Genomic DNA, 23,859 nt, shown 5'->3' on the forward strand with positions numbered 1-23,859 from the left:
GGGCATCCTTGTCTTCTCCCAGATTTTAGTGGGAAGCTTTTGAGTTTTTCACCGTTGAGTACTATGCTGGCTGTAGGTTTGTCATACATAGCTTTTATTATGTTGAGATATGTTCCCTCTATACCCACTTTGGCGAGACTTTTTATCATAAATGGGTGTTGAATTTTATCAAATGCTAAAAAAATGTATTTTTTGTAGGATAATTGCTTCCGTGCAAAACAACCATAAGACATTTCATCCATATCAAAAGGTCCTTGAAATGTGGTCCTGTCCAAAACAGCCATGGAGACTTCTGGTTCATAAGATGTTTATTATGGTCGCTTCACAATAGTGTGTTAAGTTTCAGATGTACAGCAAAGTGATTCAGTTATCTACACATACATTTATTCCTAATCTTTTTCAGAGTCTTTTCCATTACCGGTTATGACAAAGTATTGAATGCAGTTCCCCGTGCTATACAGTAACTCCTTGTTGCTTACCTCCTTTATGTATAGTCGTGTGTAACTGTTAATCCCAGACTCCCAGTGTGTCCCTCCCTCTGCCCAGTCCCTTTCCCCTTTAGTCACCACAAGTTTGTTTTCCAGTCTGTAAGTTTGTTTCTGCTTTGAGTATAGATTCACTTGACAACCTGCTCCTCTTAAGACGGGACAGGTGTGCCGGGTAAAATGAACCGCGTCACCCTGAAAAGGTCACTTTGAGGATTTGAACTTCATGAGCAGAAGTGCTTTTAGGCTGACTCCACTTCTGTTTTCCTAAAGAATCCAGTCGAAAACCAGACAAGGGTGGACAAGGTTCTTCGTACCAAAATTTAGCTTCTTGAGGGAGGCTAACAGCTCAGTGGTGGAGCACGTGCTTAGCACACAGGAGGTCCTGGGTTCTATCCCCAGCACCTCCGTTAAAAACAAAACGAAACTGAGCTTCCTCTAACTTCTCTGCTCGAAACATCTGTCCAGCCAAGAAGCCGCTTCATCTGGGTCTGGGGCCAGTTAAGAGCTGGACACACAGACAAGTATGTCTTCAGGCAAAGACAGGTTACATCAAAACATAAACCGGATGAAAACACACAAAAATTCTAGTTTACGCCTGCGCTGGTATCCATGTGTATCTGATCTTCAACCGCAAACGTTCAGGTTTTCTTCCTGCTGGTTGTAGAAGAAACGAAGACATTGTTTGTGAGCCCCTGGAAAGAGGCCGAGTGTGCGATGGATAATGTGGCCTTGGGCTGCCCTTTAATCAGTCAGTGGAAGTCAGGGGCTACTGCATTTCTTATCCGTCTCCACACTTCCTACCCCTCCGTGGAGCCCCGGGGGCGGGGGTCTCCATCAACACGTGCTGACCTGAAACCCGTCTCCCCCTCACTTAACATCATGCCTCAAACACAGCAAACACTCCGCACGCTTGCTGAAACTGAGTCCCGTGAGAAACCACAGCCCCAGAGAACGGAATTTTTTAATTGCCAAGAGACCTTCTATTGTAATTTTGTAGTAACATCAGAACAAGGTCCTGGGAAACCTTCACAGGTGCACTCACTTCACAGACAGCATTGTTCAGACGCGTGCCAAAGACTTGTCCGTCTCCACGCCTCACTGGATGCCCTTCAGGGCCACCTGAAATCACGTTCCTGTCTTGACTCCTTAGCTCCCACAATGGGTAGGCCGGGATTCTGCTTTCCATGCGGCGTTACCGGCCTTCTAAAATAATGCCTATCTATAGGTTACCATTTGCTTAGCTTTTCACATCCATGAAATGCTAGAAATACAAAGTTGCTTTCCAAGAAGAATTTGTTTAAAGCTTCAAAACCCACTAAGGTTTCGACATGCAACTCAAGAGCTCATACCAATGGGAACTGAAATTTCCTGTTGTACATTCCAAGCAAAACTTTCAGACGGTATGTGATTTGAAGTCAAAGGTAATTGTGATTATTATAAATAAACCTGATTTTCAAATACCCGGAAAGGTAATGGCAACTGAAGCTATTCTGAGGCAAATACTTGAAAGCTCTTTGCACATCCAGACGTACGTGTGTCCTTCTTGGCTGTTAGTATTGCACAGATTAAACAACTAATTCCATACATAGCCATGTGTAAAAACACTGTGACAGTACCTCAAGTTATTTCGTCCTCAAACACACATCCCCACGTCATAAAGTGTTCCGTCAAAGTCCATTTTCACTGAGTATGTTCAACTCGGAGTAAACACAATCATCTTAAACATTAAGTTCATAACAGTGATCTTACAGAGTATTTTCCCTGATAATACGAGCAATAATCCTAACACATTATTAACGTGCACTCTTTAACGAGAGTATTTCCTACAACGATGTGACAGATGTTTGGCAATTGTTTTGGAATGAGAAATCCACACTGTAAGCAAGAATCCTGCTTGCTTTCCAACTTTGAACCATTCCCAGGGAGGCAGGGGAAATCATTTCTATTTTTTTTTTAAGAAAAAGAAAGGTTAAAACCCAAACTAGCAGACTTTCAACAGGAGCTTGGGAAAGGCTTCTGAATCTCAGAAATTCTCCAGTGGGGACATACTGAGGAAACTCCAGCCCACATTCGGAAAGCCTGAGGCACAGGAGCACGCATCCTTTCCAAAGTGCACGGCGGGGTCAGGCATTCCATTTACTGGCACCCTCATGGAATTGAGAAAACTCTGAGCTGAGAGTGATGTTCAGACATGTTCCCAAAAGAGATGAATGGGAGGCGGAAGGACGGCAGCTCCTGCGGACTGACCGACAGAGGAATTTGCGCGGTGTGGGCGGAGGATGCACAGTGTCTGAAGGTGACAGGTGTGTTCTCCGCGTGGGTGACGTCTTTCCGCGGGAGGGGCCGGTGGAACTCGCTCCAGCTCTGTCCCTATCCGCCAATCTCCCACGAGATCCGGTGACGCCTTGTCCCTGCGTTCCTGAGCTTGGGGGAAATGGAATTTAAACAACAGTGCACATCTCATGGCGGATTCCAGGAATAGATATTTCTTAGCCACAGGATCAGACCACACAAAACACAAGTACCGACATTAACTATTGTTCTCTCAGCACTAAATTCTGCGAGAACTCAGGATGTCATGGTTATGGGCAAGGATCATGGATTGCTTGTCCCCCTGACACCACACAAAATATCGTACATTCTCCACGCCGATGATTCTGAATTACATCACAAGGGACTCCTTGAACCGTAGCATCGCTGAAGTGGTCCTTCAGTTCAGAACCTCCGTTCCCCAAAGAAATAGTAGAACCCAAATACAATGCTATAAATTATGGGACAGAAATTTGTACAGAAGAGATCTGCCTTGGCATTATTGTTCCCGAGGGGTTCCACCCAAAGTCTGCTGCACAAACAAATCTGTCTGTGAGTCTCTGTTGTTCTTACATAAACAGTAATAAGCTTCTAGTTCCAGATTTTAAATACTGCAAACTTCTTGAAGAAACTACGTATACACAACAGTAGATGTCATGATAGCATTTCGTACGTCTTGAAAATAATATTGACAGTAATCGCCTTCCAACAGCCAAGCGGGAACTCACCATCATCCATTATTGTTTAATAAGCAGTCTTTTATTCATGATCCAGTTGCGTATGTTAGCCGCAGAGAGCACTTTTTAAACGTCATTCTCTTCTTCATCAGTGACCTCTGTGAGAATCACAGTGCCCACAGCATCACATCAGCTCATACCTTTTATTTTTTTAAACAGAGTTTTAAAAAAAAAATTTCTTTTACTATTGTTTTTTTTGTGGGGGGAGGAGGTAAAGTCTGTTTACTTACTTTTAGAGGTACTGGGGACTGAACCCAGGACCGCCCGCATGCTAAGCATGCTCTCTACCACTTGAGCTACACCCTCCCCACGTCAGCTTGTCGGGTAAGTGACACCTCCTGCCGTGGATCATACACGTTGGCTGAGAGGTGAAGAGGTGGGCTGTGCACCTTGCTACGCTCTGTCTGCACCGGTGTCGGACATACCCAGTGGAATCCCCTCTCCCGCATTTGGCCATGGAGGATGGAACTCTCACATCCGTGCCTCTATTTACCCCATGGGGTAAGTGCGGGGCTCTTGACGGAGTCTCCACGTGATAAGACAGAGGATGATCCAAATTGCAGGTGCTGCCCGGGCCGGCTTTACCCAGTGTGGCTCCCAGTGTGCGTCCGTCATGTAGCTGGTGGGGCGGGCACGGTGCGTCCTCAGACACACACAGCTAGCGGCTCCCTGTTCCGTCCTGCTTTTCTCTGTCACACTGGCAAGACAGGCTGGCCGAGGAGCAACACATCTGAAGCCACGGCTTCCAGACAATGTTCCCCAGCGACAGCTGATTGGGGACGTCTCGCAGGCTCTCGGTGTGGCGGTCTGCCGCCTGCTGCATGGCCTCCAGGATCTCCCGGAACTGGGGCTCGGATGTCGGAGTTAACGGGTTTCTCTCCCGCGGGTCTTTGGAGAGGTCAAAGAGTAAGGGCGGGTCGTGGTAGGTGACGTGTCGTCCGTGACAGAAACACACGTGTGTGGAGAAGCATCCGTTGGCGCCCTCGGGGGAGAAGTTGGGTGTGAAGAAAAAGGCTTTCCAGATGGACGTGCCTGCGGTTGACAAGGACAGAAGTGGGCATCGTGGGGACTAGGTCACACTCACCCGAATCAGAGCATGCACAGAAATCACACTGCTGGTGCTTAAAGAAGGCAGAGACCTGTCGATTCTGGATGAAATGAATTTCTCATGCTTAAGGCTCAAAAGAGTAAGAACAACAGCTTAAAAGAAAACAAAACAAAAACATGCGCTGCTATTTAACTGAGAAGCAATAAAAGAAGATGATAAAGGAGTAGCTGTTACGGTACAAATTCAGCCGTATCAAAAACCCCGGCATTTTCTCCTTTTTCAGAATCCATCTCTCTCTCTTATTGCCCTCTCCCTCTTCCTTCTTTTTCCTCAATCCCTAATTTCTTGGGAGAGGCAGTGCTGGCAAGAAAGGAAAAAAGCTTATTAACTGTTTGAGCAGAGAACTGTAAGAGGACTGTCATTTTAGCCGAATCAACGTCCCAGCTGGGAGCCGGAGGGCAGGCAGTCAGCAGACACACACAGCAACTAACAGACTCCGCTCCTGGCGCGGGCCCTCTTCTCCACCTTCAACGTTCAAAGGTCGCAGCCTGTACTTTTGTTTAAAACAAAGCAGAGGGAAGAGGCAGGCTGCAGGCTGACACGGAGGTGAGGCTCGGTACACAGCACACACACACAGCCTTCAGGAATGATCTTAAACACGGTAGGACCTCGGTTAACATTCGATTTCCTTGGCTTTGAGAAAGTCCAAATGAATCCAGTCCAGAATTCAGTGAGGCTGTGGACAGACTGCAGCTGGCTTACAGAAACGATCTTTTGGGGGTGAAGGAAACATTTGGACATTAGATTTTGACTACAGTTAGAAAACTCTGTACATTTACTGAAAATGATTAAATCGGAATTTAATGTTGTGTATGTGATAAATGCATACTTAATAAAGGTGTTAAAAATCCCAAGTCCACCCAAGGGCGGAGTGCTTAAATAGGTTTTAAAATGTAAGTTCTGTGCTCCCTGAGATACCCAATATTGACATTTTTAGAAAAAAAGGGATTTGCCAACAAATAATTGTGAGAGGACTGATCTCCTGTTTATTCCACAAAGATAAGACTTCCTGAGAACTGACTACTAACCACACATCCCCTGACAGAGGTCTACAAACTGTTTCCTGGGTAGAAAAAGGTGGCAGATAAAAACAGACAGCTAACATGTACTAAAAATGTCCTATTAAAATTTTTAAATTATTTTTTTTGGTGGGCAGGTAATTAGGTTTACTCATTTATTTTTTAGAGGGGGTACTGGGGATTGAACCCAAGACCTCATGCATGCTAAGCACGTGCTCTACCAGTTCAGCCACATATACCCTTCCTCCCTGAAAATGTCCTTTGTTTTGCTCCATCCTTACAGCGTTGTCACATACAACCACAGAGGCTTTCCCACTACAGAGCACCACACACCTACATAATTCACTTCAATCGTTTGCTTGTATCATGCAAACGGTGGCTTTTGCAATTACAGGTGTTGAGGGACCCACGGATGCAGACGGAAAATAAATTAATGGAATCAACTGAAAGCCATCGTCACGGGTGTCTGCCGTGCCCCAAAACAGCCCCTGACCTCAGACATGCACATTCAAGGGAAAGGCAGCCTCTCTGGTTTCCGAGGAGAACCGGGAAGCCCAGACAAGCGACGTGAACGATGAATCTATACTTAAAGGAATCCGTTATGCGGATCACTGAAGCTGGCAGAAGCAGCACAGGACATCCCTGTCAATGTACACAAGCGACAGGTGCTCAGCACACCTGCCTTTTAAGGAGGAGTTCAGGCTGACCCGCGGTCGAGCAAGGCTGGAGGAGAAACTGCAGGGCCCGCTGTCCCTCCCCAGGGGAGCTTACAGACGAAGTGGGTTCCCTTGACAGTCCGTACATCCACCCACTTCTCTCCTTCCCCTGAGGCCCAGATCGGTTTCAGAAAGAAGCCTTTTCAGCAGCAAGAAGCTACAGCCACGGAGAAGCCGGGTCAGCGGGGCCAAGGCTGCTACAGACAGAGGCGTGCACGGCGCGTGGTGGGGGTCGGGGGGAGACTCTTCTGCTCCTGCTCCGAGGGCTGCAGATCTGGAGGGTGTTTCGAGCTTGACATTCGAGGGGCCACAGCATCGCCACGTAGCTCGGACAAGCACAGAATTCAGAATTAACTTTTCCAAAAATCTGTTTCGTGCGTTTGCCTCTTTACTGCCCAACTTGGATTTAAAAAAAAAAAAAAACTTTTAATAAAAAAGAGTAGATTGTGTCTTCTCTGTATTATTTCTTTAGACAGCTCTGGATTTGGTCACGTGAGACAAACAGAGCTGCACTTCACTGAATGTTGGTTTACAAGACAGGAGTCCTCACTTCAGGGTCTGGTCTGTGGTTCACCAGGAACCCAGGCGTCGACATTGTCCAGGGTGTCATTTCAATGGAAAAGAGCGAATTGGTAAATCATGGGATAAGACAGGAGGCACCTGGTATCACCTTCCATTTCTAACGGGCAGATTTAGTCTCATTTTCCAAAATGATTTTGATGACGTATTTCATCCTGAATTTCTCTCTACACTACTGAAAAAAGTTGAGGTTTTGAAAAATTGTTTCCTCGATTGCTAAAATTCCAGTCTACTCTGAAAAAAGACTGTTTCTGTCTCACCTGTCACAGATAAATATTTTGACCACCAAGGGATCTTAAACTCATTTGTAATTGAGGTCCAGTGACCAGAAGAAGCAGTTATTAAATTTTACAGTGACAATGTGGGGAAATTAAATGGGATTTTTAAAAATGTATTCTAAGTAGTGACAGGAACAATAATTTGGCAGAGGTTTTAAAAATGCTCTGAAATTTAGGAGAAATAATTGTCAGGATTAAAGGACAAAGCTGTCAGTGACATAATACCGTGAGAGGGCTCTGTTACTGGCATACAAAATGCCGTGATCCTCAGCACTTACCGGGTGAAAGATATTTTTATGTAAAATCATCTCTTAAAAAAAAAAATGACTTGATTAAATAGAAAAGAAAGTTGACCGTCCTCTGACCAAAAGGAAAATGGAATTTAAGCGAGAAAAGCCTGACAGCTAAGCTGGGCCCTGCATTCGTCAGCTTCCAAGGGGAATCCTAAAACAGCTACTTCATCAGTGTTAAAATGAACTGCGAGATAAACTGAATCAAGGAGTTTCGGATGCTGTGGGATTCTCTGGGGACCTCAGGGCTGCGTGATCCTGGAACAGGAACACCCTCTGTGATTTCCGTCCCGTCCGGGCTGCGGGTACTTGGCCACAGGGAAGGGTTCCAGGTGACTCGGCAGACAAGCCCCCGAAATGAGCACAAAGAACAAAAACAGAGACAGAAAGGCCCCTGGGCTGCTGCCGCTCCTCTGTAAAGAAAGGGGCTGAAACTCCACACCTGAAACGTGCGGTGTCCCGCAACGGACAGACGTGAGCATCCGTATGCAGCATCACGCTTCCTCGTGACGTTTCTGAGTGGGGTCGCGCTCCGTGCCTTACAGATGTACTCCTGCTGTCCTGGAGACGGTCCCCAAGGCCGCATTTTGTCTCTGTCCCTCTGGCAATGAGATCGGTACCTCAGGAATATAAATGACGCACCCCAGCAGACGACTGGACACGCCAAACGTCACCACCGGGCACTCTGAGCCCACGGGGGCTGAAGAAAGGTGCCCCCAACCTGGAACTTTGATGCCACAAACATAAGACTACCACTCCTCTCTCCTGGAGAGCACGGAGCCAGCCCCCAGGTAAGCTACCTGCTCCCACACGTTTTTGCAACATCCCTGCAGTGAGATGAGGCCACTCGGGGAGTTCTTGCCCAGTGAGGACAGAGCGGGACGTGTCCTTCCCAGTTCCACAACACAGAAGCACTGCCTCTCCTGCTGGTGACATTGCAGCCGGTGGGGCCTGTGTCCCTGTGGGACTCAGGATGCCCGAGGCCCCTCCTCCTGGACCCTCTCCTGCACTGGGGGCCACCATGTGGGGACATCTGGTCATGTCCGGAGGCCAGCTGGGTTGTCACAGTTGCTGGTGAAGGAGTGACGTTGCTACTGGTGTCTGGTGTCTAGTGGGTCAAGGCCAGGGTGCTGTCCCCTGTCCCCAGCCCACCACAGACAATCACCTGGCCCCAAATGCCAACAGTGCCCAGGGTGAGTGAGCCTCAGCAATGTCCGTGTGAGAATGAACCTTTGCTGGCTCGAGCCCCTGAGATTTCAGGGCTCATGGTCACTGCAGCACAGCTCTGTGTCTCCCTGCTCGTAGACCATCGGAGAGCTAAACTATAAAATATGACATATCTTATTGTGAATGAAAGAAATCAGAAGCCAGAGTGAGATGTGCGGTCCTCCTTAAGTCTTGGAGACTTGGAAGAGTGAACGAACGGCCAGCTCAGAAGAAGGGAAAACGCACGTGTCAGATGACCGTGGCCGTGCAGAACTAGTGGGGAGGCCAGGATGTGTGTTTGTCGCGCTCTTCCAAAATACAGTGGAGAACGGGGCACGGGGCCTTCAGGCCTCCCTCCTTCTGGGGGGTTAGAGATGTCTTTATAAAAGTAGAGTTAGACACACTGGCTTTTCTTGGCCTGACGCTGCTATGTGAGACTTGTAGCACGGGAGTCAACAGAGAGAGACAAAGAGACAGACAGACAGACAGACAATGCAGTGGCCAGAAGGCAGGGGCTCAGGCCAGCGTTTTAAAGGGGAATCCTCTGTGGGTGACCGGAGGGCCTCTTTGGGGTACAAAAATCACACACATCTTGTTTCTCTTACTCCTCCAGCCAACGCCATCCACCAGTGTTGGAAGCCCCCTCTGCAGATACATTTATAAGATGCTTCAGTCTGCCTAACAGAGATCCGCTTTTCCAAATGCATTTCTATTCGTGTGGGTAACCCCGTGGGTCTGGAGCCTCGACCCTCATCACCGGCGGACACCCTTTGTTCCGAGTGTCCTGCTGTCTTGGCGAGGGTGACCTGTTTGAATTCTCCCACCCCTTTTCTGTTGGTGCTGACAGTGTGGGTGGAAATCCCAGCTCTGCAATTCCCTAGCTGTGTGACACCCTACCCTCTCTGGGCCCCAGCCTCCTTTTCTGAGAAATTAGGGTAATGAGAGTCCTTGCCTCAGGGCCTCCCTTTGGGGATCAACCGTGCATTCCTGTAAGTAAAGCTCTCATTCCAGTGGCCAGTGCACCGCGAAGACCACCCACGGGTCAGCTCTGTATAGAAAGCTGCCGTCTATCTAAGAGAAGAACGCTGGCTTCTGCCTGGTCTTACATCTGTTGCTGCTGTAATCCGAGTCTTGACACACTTCCCTCCCCCAACGAAGGATTCCTAAAGAATATGCAGAACTACACTGAAATGGCTTCAACACATGGGCTCTTAATTCATCACCCAGATTCAGACTTCCCTTGATGAATGCTGTTCATCTGCTAGTCTTGGCAAGATTTATCTTGGATGCTTGGAGAATTCCGTGTATATATCCTAGGAGCCACACACAGATTTTTGGGGTTTTCAGTCTCAGCACTGTTTCGCACTACAGCGCGCCATCTTGCAGTTCTACAAGGACCGTTTCAAATACTGCTCTGTTCTCCCACTAGGAGTGACGCGTTCCACACCCCTGGGACCCTCAGCTCGTCCCCTCAGTCATGTTGACCTCATCTTCTGAACCAGTGTCTGAAAATCCATGCCACGGTCCCCAAGCTCACGGAGACCTCCTTGCTTCCCTGACACACCCTCAAACATCGTTCCTCTGTCCTGAGCCAGCCACCCTGGACCAACGCCACAGTCTTTTCATTGGCCCAAAGACCTCAGGATGTGACCCACCTGGGGCACCAGGGTCGTCACACACGATCCCAGAGATCTGTGGACCCAGGTGCCCTTTTTCTTCACTCTTGAGGCTCATCTCTACTCATCTCTGCCGCCCGGACTCTCAAAGGTGCAGCCCTGGGCTTGGGGATTATAGATCCATGCCTGCCAGGTTCCCGCAGCTGGGGGCACTGGGACATTCGCCACAGGAAAAGAGGGAGAAGGAAGACGCAGAAGCTCAGGGCTGTGGCCAAAAGCAGCTGCTTGTCAATTTAAAGGCAGAACCACCCCAGCTCCACCAACTGACGCCTGACATCAAAACTCTCCCTTTCACGAAGCCTCTGTTTTGCACTTGGGGGGTACAAATATGAATCCTGCACAACATGGGTACCCAAGGCATGCTAAACCCGGCTCCTTTCCCTTCTGGCCTCTGCACATTGAACTCCTACCCATCCTTCAAGGCCCTGCAGCCACGCCTCCTCTGTGACCTGTGTGGATCCCCGGACAGAAGGTATGAGCGGGTCCTCGCTCGTCTGGCAGTTCTCAGCACGCATTCAGCCCGTGAGGTCTCTCACGGTCTGCGGCCTCTATTTCCCTCTAGGTTATTCACTTTCTGAACACAAGAATGTATCTCTCACGTGTCTTAAATGCCCAGAACCTGGTGCCTTACATGGATAGATGGTCAATGCACCTCTTAGATCCCCAGTATCTAGTGCCTTATGTAGAACAGATGGTCAATACAATGTGTTGGGTGAATTAATAAATGAATGAGGTGATGGGACAAGCAGGAAGGGACTGGAAGAGAGGGGAGAAGCAGCCAGCTGTCAGGAAAGCCGGCGAGGGGCAGGCAGGAAGCCCAGTGCGTTCTGTGTGTCTCTCCTGCAGAGCCACCTGGAGCATCCTGCCGAAAACCTGTCAGTGCCCAACACTGCCTCCAGCCAGGCAGAGAAGCAGGCTGCCTGGGGGCACTGGTCATGGCAGATAAATGAGCGAGGAAGTCAGAGACTTAGGAGGTACATCCATCTCGGGGTCTCTTGGCATCAGAAAATGGGCAGTCCCAAGGAACTGACACAGCAGACACAAGCCCCCGTGACCTCAGGACAGAATGAGCATGGACGGGCGTGAGGGGTGGACAGGCGGGCAGCTGGGAGCGTGCGGATCAGGGTGTGGAGTCGGTTGAGGGGAGACCAGAGCCGATGTCCCCAAGGATGGCGGGACTCAGGGAGTAAGAAGACAGGGACGAATTCCAGAAACAGCCCATGGAGACGGCCAGACAGACACTCAGGAGGAAGAATCATCCCTGTGACTGTGAGTAAAATAACTCATGGTTTTGGGTGGAGAAGTTCCAGTTTACCGCAGGGCAGACCGAGAGCAGGTGGCCGGTTTCGAATCCAGCTTTGCCCTCAACCCCGTGGACTGTATGCCAATTACGTGACTTTACAAACCTCTGCCTCCTCATGTGTAAATAACTTTGGGAGACACTGCTAAGTACTGCCAGCCTCCCACGGTCATGTCCGCAGGACACAGGGACAGCCACGATGAAGGCTACACTGCCCAGCCTCCCGTGATGCTAGGTGTGCACAGATGACCAGCTTCTGGCCTGCAGGACACCCTCCATGGGAGGTAGGAGGCACGCACCCTTTTCCTCTCATCTTTTCCATCCATTCCTCCATCCTGCTGACCCTGGGCGGACACTGTCATCATCTCCAACATAGAACCTTCCCTCTGACGTGAGCCCCTGTTTCTCTGTTTTCTGTTATAGCCAAACCTGATACGAATACTAATCAAGATCACTTGTAATTCGGAGGATCAAGTGCAAACTGCCTGTTGCCACCATGGAGTCTGCCGGAGAGTAGATACGGAAGCAACATCAGGGCGGAATGTCCTTGTTTCTTGTTACCAAGTGTGTCCTCAAACGATACAGAACGGTCACATGGAAAAGATGACACGTTTCAAGAGAGGGAGAGCAAACAAAGGGAGACGCGTAAAACCACCTACGAAACATTCTTGTAGGGAAGATCCAAATGCACGAAGGCCCAAATACTCATGGAATACAAGACTCCTCAGTTAGAACCGAAACGTCCCCACAGAAAACGCCAGCTCTGCTGGCGGACCGAGGTGAACCAGGACGGAGTCAGAAGTAAGCTGGCATCCGGGGAGAACGGAGACATGTCCCGTGTCGACATCCAAGCAAAGAGGTGTGCCAGATACTGCAGCAAATCGGTAAGCTGACAGGAGTGAGTATGGAAGGGGGGACGGTCAGAAGAGGAGGCCTGCAGGAGACTGGAATCAGACGGTGCTGAGCTAAGACCGAAGGCCGCGTTAGAGCGCTCAGGAACGCGGCTTTTGGCATTCCGGAAACAAACTCCCATGTCGATGTATTCTGTGTCTACAAGGGAGCAGGTCTGCATCGGGACAAACGAACAGAAGCCGTGGCTGCCACATTTTTCACCCAAGTAGCAGTGTCATCGCAGCTCAGACACGTGAAAACTTTAGTCAAAAAGTATGTATCGGTTTCAAAAACGGTCTAATATTGCGTATCAGGTCATGTGAAGGGTGGTACGAAAATATATCTTAAATAGACAAAGGGGGAGAAAAAAAATCCACCTAGGAGGGTTTTTTCCATGAAAGGAGATGAACGGTTAGGAAGTTACATCCGAGGCTGGAGAGACGGACGGACGATGAGATAAACAAACTGCATAAACATTTAACAATTCCAGGGAAGCCTTCTCCACCCTCCCGCGTCACCCCTCCTCTTAGGTTATCGCCAGGGAGCCTGCGTCCGTCCAGGGACACGTCACCCTGCGTTTCTGCAATTACGGGCACGCGTCCCATCCCTCGATACTGGGCTGAGAAGGCAGGTAAAAGAGTTAGGGGGTGAATATCGGAAAGGTCCAAGGTGCTTGGGAATGCAGCCGTTGGGCGAGGTTTTCAAAAAGGACAACGAAATCCTAAGACTTCAAAAACACAGCCTCGAAGGGATTTACACAGACATGCTTTTCTTAATGGCCACAAAAGTCGTGGTTGGGTGAGAGTGTGTCCTCCTTAAACTAACTTGGAGTACGGGACAGTTTTCCGCAAGCGTTCACCTGAAAACGGCACAGCCCACAGCTGTTCAGTTTTAGAACCTCCATGTATTATCTCTGACCCTTTGGATCCAATTTCAGACAATCACACAAAGACAGGCATCCAGTGAACACCCAGCAGAATCATTAGCAAAGACAAAAGCCACGCACAGCCTTTCTTGCACTGGTTAGGTCCCGACACCTCAACAGCTGTAATCAGAATCTTGTCTCTTTTCTTATGTGTATTTTAGAGGCGAAATTTTTTTTTTTTACCTTTGTGAAAATTTTAGATGCTGAACAAAGCAAGCATTTCCCCTCAATTACCACGGTAATGCTGTTTTTGATTTTAAACCTCACTTATTTCTTATTGTGGAAAGAAGGCACCTTTTATAAACACTTCCCTTTAGAATGAATTCGAATATCTTACTGCTTTTTCTTGTGATTTTAAATTTTTAATTTTTCTGGAAGACAAAATTGTCTACTGTTTTTCCTTTTCTCTTAATTATGCAAGTTTCAGGTGCACTGTTGTGATTTTTCAAAGGATGCTTTAAAACAAAATCACAGAAGTTTCCAACAAACCTGAGTTGGAAAAAGCAGCCAGATTTATGAGGTTCTGTGGGATCAGCCCCAGAATGACTAACCCTCGTGGATTTCTGTATGATCAGCTGGTCTGGGGGGCCGTCACGTTAATGCAAGCATGTAACTTACAGACTTACATCCATCCGTTCAAAAATCTGCAACAGAATCCCAGAGTCACATATCTACCAGTCTTCTGCGATAAATTTTACCATAAAATCAAGCTGCCTTCGCATTTAATTTTTAGTAACACTGGTTTGTACGTCAAAAGTTAAAGTCAAAATTTTAAAATACATATTGAATAGTAAATTTAAACTGAAAATTCCCATTGTAATGCAAGAAAAGTTATCCACATTATGACAATGCTCTTGTGACTTCTAACACGTAATGGAAATAACGCTCTCAGATGACGATGAAGTTACACCATTTGCAGAGACAAGTAAATGACAGAATCATTAGAAACACAGAATTATTAAATTACAGAGAAGGCATTGTATATAAAAGCTGAAAGGGATTCAGCTTTGGGAAGGGTGGAAACAGCCTTCTGGCTCTACGTTTTTGGAAAAGTAAGTCTGGAATCGTAATATCCAAGCTTCCAACTAATCCAGACAAATGGGAACTGGATCTTGGCATTTCCAGCCAGCTCCAGTCTCCCGGAACCAGGGCAGCGCTGGTGAGCTGGCTGTCTCCGAGGGAGGGACAGAGCCGCGATCCACGGTGTCTGCCGTGGCCGTGGCCGTGGCCGTGGCGCAGACGCTCCCCGCGCGGCCGACCTCAAGTCAGCAGTGGTTTCACAACAGGCTGGCGAGACTCCTGAGCACCTCACTGCTGCCGGTTACAAAACCCTGACCGTAAAATCCTCTCTTCTTTCCTAACAGAGCACTTGGAGGTCAGGGGGCCACCCTCTTAACCCTAAGAATTACGGAAAGTGTCCGCCGGGTCATCCAGTGCTGACGGACGGCGCCCTGCCAGCAGCGTAGATCTGACATGACCTCAGCTGAATATGTCTGTCTTCTTTAGTCAACAGGACAAGTGACCCTTACCTTACACAGCTGCTTTTTCCCAGCCCTTCCCACGGCTTGCAGCCCATCCAGAGCTAAGATGTAAAAAGCTCCCGGACAGGTGCCCAGCCCAGCCTAGCCTAGAAGGTTCCACCCAGCAGGTGCCAAGTCCATACACGCACAACAAACGGACAGATGAAAACACGGAGGACACAGCCCCGAAGCCACGTGGGACAGTGTGACAGCTGAGGCAGCTCCCCCTGGGACTGAGTTTCGGGGACACCCTGAGAAGTAGATCAGGCGACTCGTAAAAGCCATGGTTTCCTGAGACCCCATGGCCAGGTGAGTGATTCCAGCACTGAAATGCTGCCGTGGCCCCTCTTTGGCTGCTGGTTCCAGGCAGGAGATTCTAAGGAACTGCATAAGAAGGAATGTCGCTTGTGTCTGTCTTCGAAGCAAATTTTATCCCAGGGCCAGCTGCCTATCAGAATCTGGGTCTTGTTTTTCTCACTTACTCCTATTTTCTGTCTCTTCCTGTCCCTTCTCTCTTTCCTCCTCCACATAATGTGTTTCTCCAGCCCCTGATCCAATATGTTCCTTCCGGCTTCTCTAACTGAGGGCGTCGGGGCTGGAGGCGGGGAGGTCGGCTTTATTTAAATGCAGTTTTGCAACGGTTCAGGATGTGATGTCACCCTGCTTTCAACCGCCAACAGTCATGGAAACTTTGTTCTTTACGTCCCTCGCGGGCTCTGTCTAAAAGGAAATGGGGAGGGCCACATCTCTCATGGATGAGACGGGTCAGAGCTACTTGCTGCCAATTCACCTAAAAAAAGAGACAGCATTCCTGCAGGTGGTAGGAACGATGGACACATGGATAAGCTAGGTAACCAGGACCCTTCTGGGTCTAGAACTGTAAGCCTGTGTGGTTCTGCCATAGTCTCCTTCCAGAAAATGTCTCAAGGAAGCTGCTCAGATTGGAAGCATAAACCCTGCAGGGTGAACCTGGCATGGTCTCCGTGGAAGGGCTATAGTTTTCCACTTTAAAAAAAATGGAGCAGCTGCTCTTTACATGACGTCTTTGGTACACGGGCTGGGGGAGCAGGGTGGGGAGGGGACTGCGTTGAATACCAGTTTGAAGGAGCATCATGTGAGTTTAAGAATGCACCACCCGCCGGGGGCGGCAGCGGTTACAAGATATTCTGCGAGAATCTTGCCTCTGGGAGCAGAACCCCAAGGCACACTAGAGCAAAGGGGACTTTCCTTTTACCTCTGAAGAGGGAACTCAAAATCCAACACCAACACCCACGTCGAGCATAGGTATAATCATTGTGAGATCCCCACAGACTGCAAGCCACCTTAGTGATGTGAACCCAACTGCAATTCTAAGTTTAAATACACGACAACCATTTGTGGAACCTTTCCCTCCATGTAGAATGGTCACTTGGTTCCTCGTGCCCATTAATGCCTGTGAGAAATGCAACTCTGTGACTGGTAACCGGAAAACCCAAAGTAGATCCCGTCACTGATACAGGGCATGATTAAAAACAAACAAACAAACAACAAAAAAACCTGGTTTGGGAGCCAGGGTAACACCGAAGCATTTGTATCTAGCACACACACACGCGCCGAGACCACATACAGATCGGTAAGTCACGACCCCCGACCTCCGAGGGAGGCTCGGGAGGGACGGCGAGGTAAACATCGCAAAGCCACGCAGAGCCACGGTGCAGAGCCACGGTGCAAAGCCACGCAGAGCCACGGTGCAAAGCCACGCAGAGCCACGGTGCAAAGCTACAGGAGGGCGGAGGTGCAGGCCGAGCAGACGGCGCTTCGGGGGGCTGGGGTGGGGGGGATTGATAAGCATGAACGCGGAAGGAAGAGCAAGCCCTTCCAGGCAGAGGGAGCCGCGAGCACACCCCACAGGCATGCCCAGAGCAGAGCGGCGGGTCGGCTGAGACTCCGGGAGCAGGCAGGGCCAGGACGTGAAGCTGAGTGGCTGGCGGAGCAGGAGGGAAGGGGCTGCGGTGCCTGCTGGGAACCGGGGCTTCCCCTGCCTCCCAGGAGAGAGGAGCCAGCCCTGGTGTAAAGGTGGGCGGAGGCCGTGCTCCGATGATGTCCCACCTGGACGACCATGGAACCAGAAGGCATGAGAGAAGAAGGGAGGAGGAGGTGGAGGAAGCGGAAATCAAAACCAAGCATCCTTCAGGCAGGTCTTGGCCTCGTGAGAGCAAGGTCCTCCTGCGATCTGTTCTATTCCCACAGTGCCGATTGCACGCAGCTCTAGAAGGCTGCAAAGAAAGAGGCGTGTACTCACTGTTCCGCGGGTGCCAGCGCACGGCGTTCAGGTAGAAGTTGCAGTAATGGAAGAGAAACTCGTGATCCGAACGCTGGCTGTCCCCTCGGAGCAGGGGCATCAGGTCGTGCCCGTCAATGATCCTGCGGGAAAAACCAGGTGGTTACCAGGCGGCCACAACGTCCTGATGTCTGAGTGGTCCTTCCTGCCAACAAGAGCATGAGAGAGCTACAAAGGGGTAATTAAGCAACTGGCGCTGAGAACACCAGCTGACCCAGCTGGGCGCCATATGCAATGCGGGGAGGCCAGCTGGGCTCAGCAATCAGCTGATGTCATCCTCTAAGGAGCTCCGTGAGTTGGGACTATTATCACCTTAGGATGATGGAACGAAGAAACGGAGTGACTTATCCAACGTCCTGTGTGTTGTAAGGGCCAATGTGAACCACGCCCAGCTGACTGGGTGTCATGCTTTCAACTGCCCTCCCCACGACTTCTCCTACACCCAGTTTTCTGCCTAGTGCCTTGGCAAACAGTTTATTCACAAACTCCAGGTCTATCAAAAATAAGAATTCCTGACAATCTGTGGTTAAAAAAAAAAAGGTAATATATAACACGGGACAACACGAATTGGATAGACTTCAATGAAAACGAAGTCCTAAGTCTGAATGAATGAATCTGTAAATAATAACAATGATGGCATTAAATGCCCTGAGGATGTAAAGACTCTTGCATACATTTATATATGACATACACCCATGACACATACTGCTATGCCCTGAAAAGTAAATATATTCCTCTACGTGGGTATAAAAAGTAAATATACCTCTTCTATGGTGGATGTTTACACCAACCAGATAACATTCTAGTGGCAAACAATAACCATAGACAACTGGCAGTGAGGAAATTAAGGCTATTTGGAGGTTAATTAAAGAAAAAAAAAAGTCTGTTTTTTTTATGGCTGAGTAGTATTCCATTGTATAAATATATCACCTCTTCTTTATCCAGTCATCTGTCGATGGACATTGAGGCTGTTTCCATGTCTTGGCTACTGTAAATAGTGCTTCTATGAACACTGGGGTGCAGGTGTCTTTTTGAAGTAGGGTTCCTTCTGGATATATGCCCAGGAGCGGGATTCCTGGGTCATATGGTAAGTCTATTCCTAAAATTTTGTTTTGAGTGTAACACACATTCACAGCCACTAGGGAAATTACATGGTCACTGACAGCATCAGGTTACTTCCACCGAAACACGGGGCAGAAAGCTACTTGGAAAGAGACTGTTGGACTTGACAAATTTCTTCCTCTCATGAAAACCACTGCATCTCTGTCCTCCTCCATTATTGAAGGATTGAGAACCTGGAAGTTTAACTTGATGATATAATTCGTATTGCAGACTAAGAGGCCTTACGTCCTTTGAGTTTTTTTCTTTTTTTCTTTTTTTTTTTTTTGTGGTTTATTTTGGTGTCACTAAAATCCGCCTAATGTAATTACAGCCTCGCTGCTCCTCCAGCCCCAGTCCTCAGTTATTGATCACGCGCTCTGCCGAGGTCCACAGAACTGAAAATATCCTCTTATCCCGAGCTAAAAATAAGAACAAAAGACAGACTTGGCTCACTTCCCAAGCCTGGTTCCTATCTGCCTGAGACGAACAGGGAAGAGAGACAGTTGTGTTCAGAAGTGGCAAGTTGCGCGAGAGGCTGTTTCTACCCTGAAATGACAGGTGTTGTGCCTTTGAAGAAAGACTCAGGCCTGAAGACGGTGAGATACTAAACAGGTGGGAAGAAAGGAAGGGAGGAGGGCTGAGCACCTGAGCTGGAGGCAACCCCAGGACAGGTGGGTCGGACCTCCTCCACCACCTCTCCCTTCCAAGGGGACAGAAGGCCTTTCCATGACAGCTCAAGAGTGAGAGTGAATTTCCATTCCTCGGACGTGACCTCCACCTCCATTTCTTGAAGCTCTTTTTCATCACAAGCCAACAAAACTCAACCCTTAAGAACACAGGAGACAGAAGTCTTTTCTGAAAATCAGTATTTCACAACTGACCTGGGCCATGATCACACAACAGGGGATTTGACGACAAAAACCAGACTCCAAGTCTCACCAACTTTTTTTCTTCCCTAGCAAGACATTTGTCTTTTTTTTTTTTTTTTTTTTTTTAAGGAGGGAAGCAAAGTCTGTTCTGCAAACTTTTTTTTTTCTTCCAATGCAGAGATAGATCTCATTTTTTAAAATATCCTTCACCTAACGTGCTCTTTCCTGGAAGCAGGCAATAAATCACACTGCGATGGAAAAACCACAGTTGAACAGTGCTGTGGACAGACAGCTTGTCAAAAACAGGTTCATTCCTGCCATGAAAAATGAAAAGTGACCCCACTGAGCTAAACTTGTAGATGGTGTCTGAGTTATCAAAACACTCGGGATTGTTTAAAGCCACGTGTACAAGTCACATTTAACTGTGGCCAACGGCCCAGAAACGGCACATTTCCTTTGGTGTGGCTGGTGTGGACACGTTTCTGTAACATCATGACTTGTGCGAGAGGGGCCCACACGCCTTCAAAGTGACACAAAGCATTGCTGTTTTCTGTGGGAATCATTGCATTGGCCTTTTCTGTAAACGGATTCAAGTTTTCATAGCAAGTTTGCAAGACAGCGTCTGCTACACAATTAGATGCCTTCTTTCCTGCTGTCTGCTTGATTCTGTGAAAACCGTGTTCACTGGAGACTGTTTTTAATTTGGAACGTGAGATTACCCTCTGTGGTGTCCTGACTCACGATGGCCATGTGGATATTAGCAATTCGGTGCCAAGAAACGTTGTGTTTGAATTTCAGGTCAAATTCGGTCACGCGGGGATGACTGTGATGTAACTGAAAAGAGCACATGAGGGGAACTTTCCTTGGGGTACAGTGACGTCACGTCCCCATGAATGCACTGCGTCTTTCTCTCTGTCTCTCTTTTATTCCCATGAGCAAGTTGGAAGAAGATTTCTGTTTTCTTACGTCTGCTGTCTCCAGGATGGTGATAACATTTTGCAGGACCTGGGACCTCAACCCCGAGACACTATCATCGGGTTGAGTGAGACCATCAATGGGGGAGACCCAAGAAAAGAACCTTCGATACTCAGAATGGGTTCTACCGATGACGCTGGCTCACGTATAAAAGAGCTGGGCCTGCCACTGAGGGGGCTGCTCCCCACATCCACGGGCTCGTGCCAGATAAACAGGCTGACCTCCATCGGCCTCAGAATGGGGCGCGTAGGAGGTGTCAGCACCAAACTTCCCTTTAGGGATTTTCCTCTTTGCCCCTGAACTTCTTCCTTCCCTTGCCTCTTCCCAGTCAGATGGAAAACCATCTAAAGAGACTGATGATTTTAATGTCATGAACCGTGAGACAAATAAAAGATCGTGAATGAAACTACCTGAACACTCTGTGGGAGCTTCTTACAGAAATATTGAGATTTATTCCCAAAGAGCAGACAGACACATGGGGTGAGAGTTTCAGTTTTCTATAAGAAAAGATTTTGACGAGTGATAGCTGCCGAGCTTTCTGCCTGTCATTTGAGTGGAAAGAGAATACTGTGGCTGGGGTAGAAGATCTTAGACGTCCCCTTGGGCCACAGAGTTTATGACTTTATTATCCAGATGAACAGTAAACGTGGAAGTGGAAAGAATGCTTCTCACCTCTCAACATGGCGGATGAAAAGCAATATGGCGGACGAAGCAAAACCAGCAAGTGTTCATGCGTTCTCTGTTCTGCACATGACATGCTCTCACGCTTTCCATCCTCACAGCAACCCTCTGAGGGCAGTGCTGTTATACAACACATTTGCAAGAGAAGACGTCAAGGTCCAGTAAGTTAAACACTTAGGCAAGAGTGAAGCCAAGATTTGAAGCCAAGCAGTACGCCTCTAGGCTCTTTGCTCTTCTCCTGGAACCAGCTACTCTCAAAGCGTGGTCCCGAGACCCACAGGGATCCCTGAGACCTTTTACGGGGTCTACCAGGTCAAACTATCTTCACGATAATTCAAAACATTCTTTGCCTCCTGGAGCACCACTGCTTCATGGGGCTTACGGTGTATTTCCCCAGTGGCGACACCAGCTGTGAGCTGATGCAATGTCTCCTTGGGTGTTCTTGTGTTTAAAAACTTTTATTTCCTGGTTGAATTGCTCATATGATAAACACTGACAGGTACATCCCACAGACACAAAACATCTTTGGGTTCCTGGATCAGCAAAGAGAGTACCTGGGTCGTGAGACCACAACGTTTGAGAACCACGGAACTCTACAATTCCGCTGTTCCCTTTTGGGTGCATGTGCATGCATGTGTGCCCTTGGAGACGAAGGCATCTCTCAAGCAGAAATTTGGGGGAAAAAAAAATGAAGAACGAAACCAGCTTGCCAACAGTAGGAGGGGAGCCAAGCTATCAACGGACTTCAGCTCCGGCCGAGCTATTGTTTTTGTCTCCAGTTTCCCATTTCCTCTTGGTTCTGCTGGCGGCTGAATTTAAATGAGATTTGCAGCCATTACGGTGGCCTGCCACCAAACTAATGAAAACAATTCATCAGCGTGCCTCACTCAGGACTCTTCAGATTGGCAATAACACTTAACAAGAAACCATCGGCCATGTCATACGACGTTGCATCTAAATTTGAGAGAAAGACGGATTTAGAACTCGCTCCATGATGACGTGCTGGGAAATTGGGCCCTTACCAGGGCGGGAAGCAGCTGCCTTTCTCACTGCTGCAGCCAAGACCTGCCGAGTGGGGTCAGGCGGGAAGCTGTGGGGTGAAATGTGGGTGGTTACAAGGGGCATCGGTCCAGCTGCCCTTCGGCGAGCTGACAGTGGGCACAGACAAGACAGAACTCATCAGCGGGATCCTGGAGCAGTAAGTCTCAAAGGCCACACATCCCATCGCACCTCTGACTTTGTTTCCCACTGGGATAATGGGGTGGACGGAGCAGATTTTTACGTCAGCAGACCCACCAGTAAGTCCCATAACTGGGCATGGATAACAGGTCCAGCAGGCAAAACCAGAACGCCCTCGCCTGCAAACTGTGAAGGAGACGATCGCAAGTGCCCGTGAGTCACAGTACCTGTCTTCAGGCAGCGGCGACCCGGCAAGCTTGAGCACCGTCGGAAATATGTCCATGTTGCTTGTTGGCTCATCGATCTCCAGCCCAGCCTGGATCACCCCTGGCCAGCGGAGGACGCCTGGGACCCGGATACCTCCTTCCCAGTTGTTCGCTTTCCCCCCTAAAACAAACACCGAAGGAGAAGCATGAAGCAAATGTGCACGTCTTTCCAGTACTCACTTCAGTGCACTCTTCAGTGCCCAACGTCAGGCAGCCCACTTGGAAGAACGAAGTGCTTTAAAGACATGGAGTCCATGAAAATTTCACATTATCTGTTGTGGTGAAAAAAAAAGATACATAAATACACGGCATGGTCACTGCAGGCATGACACATGGCCGGCACTGCCTGGTGGGCACAAGTCACGCCTTTGTACTCAGGGAGACACAAATCTCGCAGCAACAAAGACTTATCAACAATGACACTGGAGTCAGGGAGTCCCAATTCTATTCTACCTCTTTTTTTTTTTTTTTAAACCAGCGGTGGCAGACAAAAGAATGGTGCCCTCAATTGTCCACGTCCAAATCCCTGGTACCTTATATGACAAAAGGAGAGATTATTCTGGATTATGTGAGTGGGTCGAATATAACCACGAGGGGCCTTCTTAGGGAAAGAGGGAGGCGGGAGAGATGGCGTCAGAGCAGCTGGGGCCGTAGTCAGAGAGGGAGACTGGAAGATGCTGCGTCACTGGCTTTGAAGATGGAGAGCGCTGACCCACGCCAGTGGACGCAGGTGGCCTCTCACCACTGGAAAAGCCCAGGAAACAGGCGTTCCCCCAGAGCCTCCATAAAGGAACACAGTTCTGCCGACACCCTGATTTTAGCCCAGGTGGACCCATTTTGGACATCTGACCTTCACATCTGTAAGGACACCAGTCTGTGTTATTTTGAGCCACCAAATGGGTGGTGATTTGTTATCGCAGCCCTAGGAAGTGAAAGCACCAGCTGGGCACACGGAACAACCATCCTGCGTCTCGCAGTCCAGACACGTTAGATGCAAGTCCGACATGGGGTTATGATCCCCGGGGCCTGAAAGGCAGGAGAGCACACACGATGACCGTTGTCACCACCGCTGTGATTCTATAGCTGTTCCAGTCGGGAAAACCAGCTTCGTACGCATAAGGCGATTCCAAATTAACTGAACGGAGAAGGAAACGGGTACTGGGAGGGGCCGGGAGGGGTGAGCTGGGAGAGGGCCACGATGTCAACAGAAGCTGCTCCCCAGGGCCTCCCCCCCGCGGACCCTGCAAAACACAGACAGCAGCCCAGCAGCCTCGTGCTCAGGGAGGTCGGGGCTGGGTCCCTCAAGCCGGGAGCGCACGCGTGGACGGGGAACCGGACGTGCCGCTTCCCCAGGAGTATTTCCCCAGGACTTTACACCTAGCTGAGCACAGAGCTGGACCCCAGAGGAATCGTAACCTTGGGAAG

General features: G+C 48.9%; 1 protein-coding gene across 2 annotated transcripts in view; it reads right to left on the reverse strand.

Moving 5' to 3' along the window:
* Positions 1 to 293: 293 nt before the first annotated feature.
* The window catches only part of LOC105086567 (steroid sulfatase), a 137,690-nt gene continuing 114,124 nt past the window's right edge, over positions 294 to 23,859 (reverse strand). For both annotated transcript variants that reach the window (XM_031445988.2, XM_031445987.2), the window contains exons 9-11: positions 22,396 to 22,555; positions 17,325 to 17,446; positions 294 to 4,567 (exon numbers count right to left, since the gene is read on the reverse strand). In XM_031445988.2, coding sequence (XP_031301848.1) covers positions 4,194 to 4,567; positions 17,325 to 17,446; positions 22,396 to 22,555 — 656 coding nt within the window. In that variant the 3' untranslated portion in view covers positions 294 to 4,193. The remainder of the gene's footprint in view (positions 4,568 to 17,324; positions 17,447 to 22,395; positions 22,556 to 23,859) is intronic.

This window comes from Camelus dromedarius, chromosome X (assembly GCF_036321535.1).
Source record: "Camelus dromedarius isolate mCamDro1 chromosome X, mCamDro1.pat, whole genome shotgun sequence".
In the NCBI taxonomy this organism is placed as follows: domain Eukaryota; kingdom Metazoa; phylum Chordata; class Mammalia; order Artiodactyla; family Camelidae; genus Camelus; species Camelus dromedarius.